The following is a 13276-nucleotide window of genomic DNA, read 5'->3' as shown; positions in this document are numbered from 1 at the left end:
TTCGAGTTGAGGACTGTACCACGGGACCCGCCCCAGGTTCTTCAGGTATCAATGGCAAAAACTGAAAAATGCTCTATTATACCGGGGTTTGGAAGAGATCGATCTCCAATACGGTGTTTGAGAAATCGGCGTGCCTGTCCATCACACTAGCTAGCCACTCGCGGTGCAATGAGGTTGATAGTGCATTCAATGTGTTCACCGTAGCTTATGAACCTATCTTTTCAGTTAAAATAACAAAATTTTGCTGTTGTTATAGAATTATACATATTTTGGACCTCATGAGTCTCTTTCGCCTCTTTAAAGGGATTGAGAAAGGGAAAGCTAGGAAGGGAAAAAGGTGGGACGTTTGGAAAGAGATTTTATGGTATCCCAGACCTTCTTACCTTCGATGTAACATTCTATTCTGAAATAGTTAATCTACATCTCGGTGGTAAAATGACAAAATGAATCACTTAAAACGATAAAATTGAAAAGATAAAAAATATATTACTTCATGCAGTATATTCCAATCTTCTTGGCATATTGCAGCAGTAGTCAAAGGAATTGAGCTGCAATTTACCGTACCCACCCCATAAGACCCCTAATTGTATCTTTTTGTAAAGCAAATCCTCTTAGGTAATTATTTATAGCTTGCTTGGCTACCTGGTTCTCTGCCCTCCGTCTAATTTCTAATATTTCTATCAACAAAACGAGCTCAACTTCCACGCGAGTGCGCGGCGTCTATCAAACGCATTTACCGAGCGTGGCTGGCAAAAAAAACAACGAAAGATGGCTTCTCATATTTCGCGTCCGCCTAATGAGACGCCAGACGTTTTGTGTTGTGTTTTGTTGGGGCGTTGTGTGGGGTTTTCCCCACCAGGCTTTTACATTGCAATTGCCAGTCCCTCTACTTGTTTTTTGTTTTTGCGCCGACAAGAAATGCTCTACGTTGGCGTCGGTTTCGAGTTGGATAAGAAGTCTCTCGGACTGGTTGTTTTGCTTGCTTGGAACGCGGCAAAAGGCCTTATCTTCTTCTTGCCTTCTCTAAGCTTATGGAAACTGCCGCCGCCCATTAACCTTCCCCGAATGCCCTGCACTGATCTTCGGGATGTGGTTTATTTTTTTGCGGTAGGTTTTTAGTCCTGTTTTTAAGTAAGTCTGGTCGTAAAGCTCGTCGCTTTCTAATTGGATAATTTCAGCCCAACGTTTAGATGGATGAGGTGCACTTTGCCTTCTTAATGTGCTATAGAGTGGCAATGCTCTGGGGACGTACAAGCAAACGAGCGAGGATGTTGAATTAAGTTGAAGAAAAAAAAAAACAACGAAAAACGTGAATTACAAATAAGCTTTAAGTCGTTGTGTTGTATCACTTGTATCATTATTGTTGTTTTTCTCTTCTGTTGAACCGCAAAACTAACTTTACATTTGACTCGCCCCGGAGGTTAACGATGAACTCGTTGCTTCAACAGATCTTGCGTACATCAACACGAAGCAAGTGACGCTCTTTTCCGGGAAGCATTAGAGCGAAGATAATTAAAAAATGTTTAATGTTGATGTTAGGCCAGCAGCGGAGGGATATAACTGTGGCCGGCCCTGTTTTTGCCCTGTCGCCCTCGCCGCAAGCCCTTATTGAGGGGATTTACTAGGACGTAAAGGAGGAGGGCTAGTAGGATGTCCTACATACCTATCTACCTACACAGTTATTTTAATTAAGTGCTTCTCGGAATGGTAAAGCGTTGTCTAAATTTGGACGCCGTCTAACTAAATGAGCCTCGCGTACTGTATAATGATTAGACCCAATTTCGGATGGTTTTGGTGGATGGTCAGGCGTCAGGCGCTGGGCGACCCAATCGTTCATAATCATGCTGTAGTGAATAATTTGTTTTGATCAGCTATTAATAAATCTTGCATAGATATTAGGGTGGAATACGCTGTACAAGACTTAACTTTTGCTTGTAAAATCACATTTGCGAGTGTTATTTACCTTTAAAAGCCCAATTCCACCTGTGCAAGTACCTTTTCCCAACCTTCGTACACATCTGAGAAAAAGAGCGCGATAGATCAGAGGCAACAGCATCCACCATCATCATCTTCTCTCTGTGTTGATCGCTGCTCTGCCCTCGATTGCGCTCGTTGCGCAAACAACGGGGACCTTGCGCTTCCATTCCGATGGACGCGCCTTCGACCGCGGCAGGCTGTTGGGGCGGAGCGCGATTTCCTCCTTGGACAGTAAAGTTTCATCAATTGTTGTTGTGGTGGCCTGTACGTACAATCAAACATCTCCAACCACTCGAGATCAATTGTGGCCTTACGCAAAAGTACATGATTAATAAACGAACACGAAGGACGGGGCTTTCAAAAGGGAAGCCAGTTGGTCTTATGCGATCATTATCTTCCCATGTGCCGCATGTTGTTGACCGCTCTACCGACCGCTGACCGTGTCCTTTGCATCGTCCCGTGTCCACATTAAACGTGCAATGGCAAAAATGAGGTTTTATCGATGCTTTAAAGCGCAAGGCTCAATAGGGTTGGGGTTAAATTTGTTGTTAAAGAAATGTAAGAAATCGCCGCCTCTCGGTTGATTTGCTGTTTTAATTGCGCAAAGAAAACTCGACCTCAAAGCGGGGTTGTGTTGTAAAAAAGGATGAAGGTGGTTTGCCTTTGCAAGGGTAAAGTTGAAGTACAAAGCGCCAGCTGGGAACGATTGCTTCACGCAGAAGAAATTACTTTTCTCGCTCAATAAGGAAGGCAGAAAGGCCTTTGGAGGTCATGGAGGTGGTGTTGTAATTTCGTTTAATGTTTTATTGTTTATTGAGGAATTGAACTCTTGCGATCTGCAGTACTGCGAGTAATAAAAGCAATATTACAGAATAATTTAAAATTACTGTGAAACCGCTGTTAATAAGGCTTCTTCCAACTAATTGAAAGTAGTTCAAGCTAAGAATTACCCGCAACAATGCTTTTAGATGTAATTTGAAATGGGAAACTCTTCCAACAGAAAGGCCCCAATGGTTTGCAATTGTTGGCTACAGTATCGTTCGATCGAAGCCAAAGCAATCAACCCGAAACGGTCGCAATGTGCTTACCGGAACACGTTTCTATCGACGCCACCGGGTAGGTACGGTACGGCTCCAACACACCACCGAGCATAGTACACTTGTTGCGCGGCACGTTGCGACGAAAGTCTTGCCAGTATTGCACGTGTTTCTTTTTTTTCGTTTCCTATTTCCTGCCACTTCCACAAGCAAAGAGCAATAGTATGATGGGGGGTGAACCAGCGCACAAAACACCAGCAACGGCACCAACAATATAATTGAGCGGTTGGTTGCTCTGCCCATGATTAAGCGCCCACCAGTGCCACCAGTGCTCGGCATCGTTCCGAGATGAGAAAAAGTTCCACAAACTGCCCATCGATGGGCGGGGAGGTGAAGGTAACAGGGAAGGGAGTGAGAGATCCAAAGCAAACCAATAATCTTCTGCGTCGCTAAATTAATAACCTCCCTCAAACCGTGGGGAGTGGGCGGTTAGTGGTGCTGCAATGCAAAGTGAAGGAGAAGATGGAGGAAACCCTTGGATCACTCGGGTCACCCCATTGTAATCCACCTTGTCCTTGGCAACGGACGGACGGACGCGGTCATAACAACCGAGCAGTGGCACAACCGATCGACCCGAAGCGTGGAGGAGGCGCGGGAAGGTTCGATAAGTCAATAGTTTCCCCTCGCGAGCACAATCCTTGGTTGCACACGTGGCCACAGAGGTGGTGTTCGGTGTCAGTGCGACCGGTGTGCATGGGGTAAGGGCAACCAAGAGCAAAAGTGTGACAGGATGATGATGGTGACACGAAAACACGGCTAAACCCTTCAAGTGTTGATGAGATGGAAAAAGCTGTGTGGGTGCTGCTGCTAATTGTGTTGTTTACTACTTCTTCTATTGGGGGAGGGGGGCCTGTCTGTTTTGGCTTATGATTTGTTATTGCTTTTCCTCCTATTTTATAAATTTTGTTGTTAATTAAACATAAATTTCTCGTTTAATAGCTCTCTCTCGCTTTACAATAATTAGGTTGTTCAAAGCCAATTAAAAGTTTTGAGGAGTTGGAGCTGGGTGCAGAGTAGATTTGATCGCAAGACCTGTCACGTGCTAACTCGAGCACTTTACCATTGAACCACGAGACTGCTCGATGGCAATACACTTCTAAATCTGGTTTGATTTTCCATCCCAATTGCGCATACCGGGGGCGCCTATCGGGAAGGCCTTGAACGGGCGAGGGTTAACATCATTAGCATCATTGGTTTAAAGTTCAATGCGGGTGGCGGCGGTGGTGGTTCCAGCAGGAAAACAAAAAGGTTGAATAAGCCGCGCACACCGCAAAGGTTAAGGTGAACTGTTGCCCCACCGTCTCCGTCTGTAGGCAGCATACAAATCCATCGAACTTGCACGCCGTTTTGATTTTGCATTCATTCCCATTCCCCCATTCCCATCGCCCCCTTCGCTTTCTTATTGCCTGCCCGGAGACGACCTTTCTGACCAACGCCCTTTGAAACTATCCGTCCGCCCCTTGCGTTTTGTGTCGCTTCTTTGCGCGCGCTTCGCTGTCACTGACGCGTTGAGCGGGTCAGGTCAGGCACTGGAGCTTTTGACCGTGACACTTCCTGTCTTATCCACCCTTCGACCAAGGAGGGACAGGCGGCGGCGGCGACACACACACGTCAAGTGTGAATTACAGCCTCCGATCGTTCCCAACGGCGGCGGCATACGCGGGGACCGTGGAACCACGTTCCGTGGGAGGCAAGGAAATTGGTTTTACCGACCTACCGACGTCGTTCAAGGACATTTACCGGTTGTTCTGCACAAAAGTCGCTTCTTCACATTGCTGTTCTTCCCATTTCTGCGTCCCGGGTTCGTGCCCTTGCGCGCCAGGGGAACCGTCCCGCGATGTTGATTTATTTACACTCTCGAACGGTGTGTGGACCTCGTGCTGTGCTGCAGTTTATGTTTGTTTCCATCCATTTCGCGTTAGTAGTAGAATGAAACATTACATTGATTTCGGGCGCTACATTCCCAATGGAAGTGGGTGTTTTGGGATTTCAAAGGAAAAGGTAAATAGAACAGTCGCATCGTGATCACTTGAACTCGAAATCGAAATCTGATGAGATTTCGTGTCGCATCAAACACTTAGGGCAAGGAGTGACATTTCTTCGCCGCTTTGAGTCGTTGTGTAAATATCTCTACTTTGATTTTGATTGCTTTGAACTTGTATTATGCTGTCGTGAAAGTCGCAAAAGTCGTTGAATTGGAAACAATGCTATATTGCTGTTTGTTATGCTGTCATTTGCAATTCATGTTTCGATGTTCGCTTTCTTTTGTTTGTTCATTTGTTTCATGATTCGGGATCTTTAATGTGCCTTAATTGTGCTGTTTTGTGCTCGCAGTTACAATAATTTTAACAATTTTTAATTGTTTGAATAAACGATTGGAGCCTTACCTTTACGGACGTCTCCAGCATTGCAATAAAGCCGTTTAAACGCCCTCTTACCCCCAATGGACTTTGTTTTAAATCGAATTAATCCCTCTCAAGCGTACGCTCAAGCGCTATTTGCTCTCCTAATTAAGGCAATCAATTTTATGCTGGCAGTTCGTATTTCAAAACCAACCATCACCAATCTCCCTCTCCACTCCAGAGACCGAGAAGAAGCAAGTGACGTTCGGTCGCTTGATTTACTTGCTTTTACCATGGAATGCCATGCTGGGAGTTCCTAAATTCATTTCCTCCCCGCACAACCCTGCCCCCGTGGTGACCGTGGTGAGCTGCTGACTCCCTTTCTAGTGCATCTGCATCTGCCCACTGCTGTGGGATTGCTGGCATTAATTAGAACCTATCTCGACGGAACGATCGATCGTGGACGATGGACGCACGAGAAGGTTGAAGCTTTTGGCATTTCCCACTCCGCTGTGTATCTTCCTTCCGAAACGCTTCTTTCCTCTAACCCTGCTCCTCCTCCTCTTTTGAACCATTTCAATCGATGGATTGACTCAACCCCCCGGTTAAACGGTAGGACATAAGGGGGCGGGAGGGCGAAACGTTACGCCATAAATTCCAATTATGCAACCACTCAAAACCGCCTCCCCTACTCCCCGTCTCAACCACAGCGCGGGCAGAGGTTTTAATTAAAGCATTGTGATGCCCCGTGCTAGAAGTGCTCAATGAAGCGCCGCGGAAGGGTGCACGATCTACGCGAGCGCGCGAGATAGAACGGTTCGATTATTAGGCGAGCGCATCTTTCCATGGTGTATGCGAGATGCGAATGTGTTATGATGCGGGGTTGTTGGTTTTTTGTTTTTTGCTTTCGGATTCTAGAATAAATAACGATTGAGCGCACTGGTGCACTGTGAAGAGTTCAGCTGAGCATCTGCTCCGAATAGCAAAACGGGTATGAATATGCATTAGCCGGGGATGGAGCCACACCACTTGGGGGAATGAATGCCCGCATTTTCCGCCCCCCGGTGGTGGTTTTAATCTAATTGCCTGCAACATTTTCCTACGGTCACTTCCAACGGCAATTGGGTGGGTGGACCGACCGATCGACGTTTGAAGCTTTGAAATGGTTTGAGACACAGCACAGCTGTTAACAGCAAGCAACATTGTTGCGAGATGTGTCACGTTCGAAGAAGCCATTCCGGTAGCGTTATGCGTCGGTTTGTTATAATATTTAGTTTAATAATTTGAAATAAAACCAATAAATGCTAAATTAAGTAAGAAAATGTATCTGTTCAACCGTTTTGTTACAATTCGCGTGCAAAATTAAAACCCCCCAAGCCAGCAAACCGTACACACTACGTCAACGGTGTTGCGGAAAGATAAATCCAACCTTATCCATCGGCTCCATCTATTCAAACAATCTGTTCTCCCTTCCCTATCCCCCCCCCCCTCGCACACCGTCATTGCATCATCTGTCCATGATTGAGCAATAAATTTTCTCACCACCAGTTGTTTGCGCTTTTCTCTCTCCCCTTTCCCGCCCAGGTCATGCCGGCTTTGCGTCTGTTTGGCCGGAAATGGTTAGCCGCCTCGGACGACCTCGTGTTTCCGTGCGTGTTCGAAATCTGCTTCCGGATCGTATGGTAAGTATCGCACAGTACAGTACCATGCTCACCCACGTCACGCCATGCCAAAAAGGTTGCCATTTTCTAACGTCGCTTTCTTTCCTCTTCCTCGCTTTTCCGCCAGGCTGGGGCTGATTTCGTGCGTAACGTCCACCTACTGGAACGTGACCGAGGAGTGCGGTGAGGATGCGGTCCCGGTCCGGATCTATCTGGTCGGGACGATAGTGTTAATTAGTGTAAATATACTACTGCTCGTCATCTTAGTCAATCGCAGCGCCCAGGGCAGCATTACCGAGGTGCACAAGCGCCGGCTGGTCGCGCCGCTGCTAGTAATCAAGTGAGTTAAGATGCAACATCGCGTTGCAGTTGCAAAAGGTTGCACGGTTGCTTCCTTTCAAACCATCCTAATTACTTTCTCTCACTATTCCTTTTCTAGAATACTTTTAATTCTACCGGAAACGGGCTTGAACGTGCTGGGCACCATGTGGGCGTTCTGTGGAACGTTCGAGTGTAGAAGCAATGATAAGGTATCCCGAACTGTGATCGAAGGTAAGTGCCGAATCAAAACCTATTGGTACAGGTACTAAAGCAAGTGATCCCGTGGTACAGTCGTCAAGTCGCACATCCTTACTACTTACATGCACGTCACGAGTTCAACTCTCGAATCTAACAAGCCTCCCAACTATGCAGATATAACTAAAGCTTCTTTGACGACTAAATGATATCAGGCCCCTTTAATCGGTTATCGCTATAAATAACAAGAAAAAGAAACTTTCTATTAATCAAAGGATTCTCGAAATAGTACTTCTGCACTTCAAGAGTAAACATGTATTCTCGACGACCATTAATGTTTACTGCTTAATGTATAAATGTTCCTATGAGCATTGCTTGTTTATGTTTTTCTCTGAACCGTTTATTTAAAATTGATGAAAGTTACCATTGAGTTAGTTAAGGAATTCGATTTGGACTTCGATTGCAATTAGACTGCATGCTTCAGATTCTTTAGCAGATTTGGCCTATTTTTGCCGATGGAATGTAAAGCTTTTAATTTACTACGCGAAATACGATCGTAGAGACAGACAGCCAGACCCTGTACCAACTGAGGCTAGATTGATTCAGCTGTACAGCAGGCTATTTCCGCAGGTGGATCAGGTGAAGAAAACAAAACTGTTTGCTTACAATGTGCGTAATATGGCGCAGCGGTACCATTTGTCCTATCCGAAGATACTGTGCGAATGAGACATCTCTTTCCTAGAATCACTCCATAGATGCTTGTTTAGTGTTAATTTAAATTTAACGAATAAAAAGGTTTATTGAACTAATTCACTAACTCGTAACCCTCTTCCAGCAATCGTCCTATTCAACTGGGTCGTGTTTGCGCTGATAATATTTGGCCTGGCGATCGTGTTTGACCCGCTCGGCTCGGCCAAGTACAAGAATGGGCGCGACACGAACGACAACGGACCGACCGAGTCGGCGATCCACCGGAAGGTGTCGAAGCTATGGTTCCGCCGGTTCCGGTGGGCCTTCTGCTGCCTGCGCCGGGACGAGTTCGGGCACGAAGCGTTCACGCAGGTCGCCAGCCTGCTGAGTGCACTGTTCCGTGGGACCGATCTCGTACCGTCCGACATTGTGGCCGGCTGTGTGCTGTTGCGCGTCCGACAGAAGCGTGAAACGCGCGAGATGCGCCGGATACGCATGCTCAACGACGACGGTCCGCGGTACTCGACCGACATTACGCGCGTCTTTGCCACCTCGCCGGCCTGGATGACGATCAAGAATGCGCGGCACTTCCTACGCTTCGCGCTGGCCGCGTACGGTTGGCCGATGGTGTGCTATCTGAACTGCTGCACGGGACCCTATCGGTTGATACCGAAGATGACGTGCTGTGCGTGCTTCCGGTAAGTGGATGAGTTTCGGGGAAATACAGGGTGGAAAGGCAGGATGAATTGACTCTAAACGTCTCGGATTTCTCTCTTGTGTTTGTATTGCAGACGAAAACCCCAAATCATCATCGATGACAACTGCTGCCTGTGTCATCTGGCCGGCGTACGGTACACGTCCCGGTTGCGAAGTGAAGATGTACTACACGCGTCATTCAAAAATCATGTATTTGAGGTAAGAAGAGACCACACTTGCTTTATTCCCCCTCCTACGTTACGATCGTCCCCGATCATTCCTCTTCCGAGCTGCGATCTACACCGAGAAATTTAGAGTTCCGGGACTTCAGCATGTCGTGCTGCGATTTCGAAGGCACAAAGTCTACCGGTTCATCTTGCAGACCAGCGAACTCTGGAATGAGAAGTTCCATTAGAACCTAAGAGCACTTTTTGGGGAATTCTCGACAGGAACCTTACCGGTAGTGGACGGTGGAATTGATTGCAGCTTTCCGTACGTTTCCTCCGCATTTTCTTCTGCTCCTTCGTCACACTGAAACGGTGCCCCGGTGCAGATCATTCCCATCAGCATCGCTAGCAGTAGCATCGAAAGCCAGCACCGTTTCAAGCAAATGATTTCCATGGTAACGAACGAGCTTACGTTGATGTGGTATGAATAGAACAACACTAAACACACTGACACTTGAGTGAGGTGCGAGTGATCGCTTTATACGTCCACGTACGGAGAAACGGAGCGTCGCAGGTTGGAACTGATAACTACACCCGTCGGTGGTTGTAGGACCGGTTTTTTCAGAAAGACTTACAATAATTTATGAATAACATGGCGCAGACAATTTCCCCTGAACAGTGTTTTTGGCGTAGAAAAAGTGGCGGGTCTTATCGGAGCTGCAGCCGTTTCGTTTCAGGTTTTTGATGTGGGAGGAAGACAGGTGTCATGCGCTGTGAAATGCAACACCTTTCACGCTCTTCCCATTTTAGATTAGAGTGCGGCAATTGGAGGCGAGTTGACAGTTTTTCGAGGCTAATGTCGTTTTGGCGTGTCAGTCCAGGGTAGGGGAACCTGGTTGATTTATTTTTGGCGAGCGACATTGGATATTGCATGTTCCTGTACTTACTTGGAAGCAATGGTTGTAACTAGGCTGAATGTCCGCTAAAGAGATCTTCACTTTTGTTCAATTTACTGTAAACATTGAAGTCCTCCAGCGATGTTTTGTGTTCCAGAAAGCATTCAAAACACTGTTTTAGAACCACTGTTTATGTATTTCATTTTCCAACGCCTGCTAAGCTTCTGCTGTCAATGGTTCAATCGGTGGTCCTGGTATGGCTGGTGTAGTGGTATCGGCAACCGGCGGAGATGGCTGTACTGGACGATTACCTCCAACAGAACCTCCACCACCACCACCACCACTCGATGGTTTGTTCATAAAGTTGTAATGAAAGTACGCTTCATTCTGCTTGCTAACCGTGCTCTGATGCCGTCCCATGAACGAGATCTTCTCCAAGAAGGTGACCCAACTGAAGTCACGCTTCGTGCGCCCAACTCGTCTCTCTCGAGGTATCGAGAACGGCGTACCAGGCCACTTTCTGTAGGTGGTGAAACGATCGAGCACTGGCGCGGGTGGTGTGTATGTATGACGGAAGCATTCCAGCTGGCCATCGGCAGACATCAGCTCGTCGGCGGTGATGGTACACTCGTAGAGTAGACAGTGGAGCGATCCTACCAGATTGTTGGTAACTGCAGTGCCATTGTTGATGGTGGAGGGGTCCAAGATGCACACATTGTAGGTCAAATGATACTCGAGACCGTCCTTGGTGTGGCGAACGAAGCAGGAGTAGGAGTTGTTGCTGTAGCGCTTGGAAATTACAACGAGACCTCCAATGGAGGAGCGATGATGAGCGATTGGAGTGTTGAAAGTGTTGAAGATTTGGAATGATATTGTCACTTACTATCAGCTTGGATGTGAGGAAGAACAGACAACGTGACGGCTCCAAAGAAGAGAACAAACAAACAGATGTCCATGTTCCGAGTAGTGATGAATGTCTCTCGCTCAGACTAGTCAGCCGCAGTGCTTTTATATGACTTTTCTCCCTTCATTAGCCCATCTCAAAGCAATTTTAATGAGACATTCCTATCTTTATGTTCATAGTACTTCGAAGATTCTAATTCTCCATACACCCCCTCTCTCCCCTACAGTTACCATTCTGCATAATGGCGGATCACAGCACGAAAAGCATCGTCATCGCGATCCGGGGCAGTCTGTCGATGCGGGACGTCTTCACCGATCTGGTCGCGAATGCGGAACGCTTCGATGCACCCGGCATGCCACCGGAGTCGTCCGCCCACCGCGGCATGGTGGCCGGTGTTGACTGTATGCTGAAGCGTTTGCGCGAGGGCAACATACTGGAGCGTATCTGTGCGACCTATCCCGAGTATACGCTCGTACTTACGGGGCACAGTCTCGGTGCGGGCGTTTCCATTCTGCTTGCGGCTAAACTGCGCAGCCGCTTTCCGGATTTGCGCGTGTACGCGTTCGCTACGCCAGCGGGACTGTTGAGCCGGGAGGCGGCCCGTTGTACGGAGAGCTTCGCGTTCACGATCGGTGTCGGGGACGATTTCGTGATGCGGCTCGGCGTGGATTCGATCGAGAATTTGCGCACGAGCGTTATCGAAACGATACGGGCGTGTAAGCTGCCAAAGGTGTGTGTGTGTGTTGTGAGGTTTCTTTTTTGTTATTTTTTGCTCATTTTTGACTTCTTGTTTTGCACAGTGGCGCATCATGCTGAACGGGTTCGGTTATGCGCTGTTTGGGGTGCCATCGCGAGATCTCGAAACGACCTGGCACGATGTGACGGAAATCACGAAAAAGGCCGCCCAAAGTCCACTGCTGTCCGGTGAGCGCCCAATCCAGACGGTGGCCACTGCGGTAAGTTGCACAAAAACTAGTCCTTCGAACCGGATTTACTCAATTGCTTTATATCGTTCCAGGAGGGTGGACTACTGTCGAGCGAAATCTCTCTACGCCGGTTTGCCAAAACGCGCCTGTACACCGGTGGCCGCATACTGCACATCGTGCGGCGGAAGAAAACGGAACTCGAAAAGTAAGTTCCCTTGTCGTTAGTCTGATTTTCAACATTTTTAATCCATCATCTTAACCTCCCAAATCCAACAGGAAATCCAACAGCGGTGGACCAACGTACGAGATGCGGTGGGCCACGGCGGAAGACTTTACCGAGCTGAAGGTGATGCCGCGCATGCTGCTCGACCATCTGCCGGACAACGTTTTCAAAACGCTCACCACCATCCTGGAGGACCAGAAAACGCACAACGGGTCCGTGCTGTCGCTGCAGGAAATCTGAACGCCGCGGGACACAGGGCGGGAACCGAAACGGAACCACCGGGATGTAACAAAACCGAACAGTGCCTTATGTGAATGTGAATCTTGCCTAAACGTGGGATGATATATGGTTGTTGTTTTGTGGTTGATGGTCCACAACCACCTGGTCCCCCGGGTGTCTCCGGACGTTAAAAAAAGCTACAAAAGGGTTCATCATATCTTTCCAACCACCTTTGGGCGATGCAGCGTACGAAAACGAAATACCACCTAACAATGATGATGATATTACACTACTAATTCCCGTCCTTTCGGTCGTTAAACTGCGTGCATGTTTGTGTGTCCGCCCAACACTCCAAAACAAAGCGCAAATTGACTTTAAGCATTATGACAAAGAGCATTCCAGCGAGAATAGCAGCCAAATTAACATTCCACATTTTAATGTATTATACTAGTGGTTAGATAGCTTAGATAATCGGCCGGTCGGACTCTGCCACCCTTCTTCCCCCATCCCCTAATACGTAGAGGTGATAGTAGTAGCTAGGTAGTACCTAAGTGCGAACGGGAAGAGGCAGTCAGAGGCAGTCTTGTACGAGAGAAAACGAAACGCGCAAGTGATTTTTTATAATTTTTAAGCAAAAAGCAAGACAAGTTGTGTGATCGTGTGTGATCCAAATCCGCTTCATCCTGGTTCCTTTACTTCATTCCTGTTTATTCAAGTTTTCCTCCCCAACACAGAGGAAGAGAAAGGGAGAGAGAGAGAGAGAGAGAGAGAGAGAGAGAGAGAGAGAGAGAGAGAGAGAGAGAGAGAAGCCAAAATCAACCAAAATTCCAACGCGCAGTGTGCGATTCTTATCATGTTCGTTACTTGGTTGTGATAGGAAATTGATACAAAAAGAAAAAAAGCACAGACCATAGGGTAATAGGAGTTAGGGAAAATTGATTTTAGAAACAATAATCAACCAA

At 47.3% G+C, this 13276-nt stretch overlaps 2 protein-coding genes across 6 annotated transcripts in view; one reads left to right on the top strand and one right to left on the bottom strand.

Annotated features, from left to right (window-relative positions):
- Positions 1-13052, top strand: part of LOC120902091 (diacylglycerol lipase-beta-like) — a 29391-nt gene extending 16339 nt beyond the window's left edge. For both annotated transcript variants that reach the window (XM_040310588.1, XM_040310589.1), the window contains exons 4-12: positions 7001-7098; positions 7205-7417; positions 7517-7629; positions 8429-8981; positions 9075-9198; positions 11173-11676; positions 11747-11902; positions 11965-12077; positions 12149-13052. In XM_040310588.1, coding sequence (XP_040166522.1) covers positions 7004-7098; positions 7205-7417; positions 7517-7629; positions 8429-8981; positions 9075-9198; positions 11173-11676; positions 11747-11902; positions 11965-12077; positions 12149-12335 — 2058 coding nt within the window. In that variant the 5' untranslated portion in view covers positions 7001-7003 and the 3' untranslated portion in view covers positions 12336-13052. The remainder of the gene's footprint in view (positions 1-7000; positions 7099-7204; positions 7418-7516; positions 7630-8428; positions 8982-9074; positions 9199-11172; positions 11677-11746; positions 11903-11964; positions 12078-12148) is intronic.
- Positions 9045-11177, bottom strand: LOC120902094. 4 transcript variants are annotated; one of them, XM_040310595.1, is made up of 4 exons: positions 10926-11177; positions 10094-10875; positions 9438-10038; positions 9045-9372 (listed from the first exon to the last, which is right to left on the bottom strand). In XM_040310595.1, exons 1-2 carry the CDS (start codon positions 10996-10998, stop codon positions 10259-10261), a joined length of 690 nt encoding a protein of 229 aa, XP_040166529.1. In that variant the 5' UTR covers positions 10999-11177; the 3' UTR covers positions 9045-9372; positions 9438-10038; positions 10094-10258. The 4 variants fall into 4 exon arrangements, with proteins under 4 accessions (XP_040166529.1, XP_040166530.1, XP_040166528.1 ...); XM_040310596.1 differs by having other exon boundaries at positions 9438-9999; XM_040310594.1 differs by having other exon boundaries at positions 9438-10875.
- Positions 13053-13276: the final 224 nt, after the last annotated feature.

This window comes from Anopheles arabiensis, chromosome 3 (assembly GCF_016920715.1).
Source record: "Anopheles arabiensis isolate DONGOLA chromosome 3, AaraD3, whole genome shotgun sequence".
Lineage (NCBI taxonomy): Eukaryota > Metazoa > Arthropoda > Insecta > Diptera > Culicidae > Anopheles > Anopheles arabiensis.
Note: the sequence above shows the minus strand (reverse complement) of the source record. Positions and strands in the feature narration are given on the sequence as shown.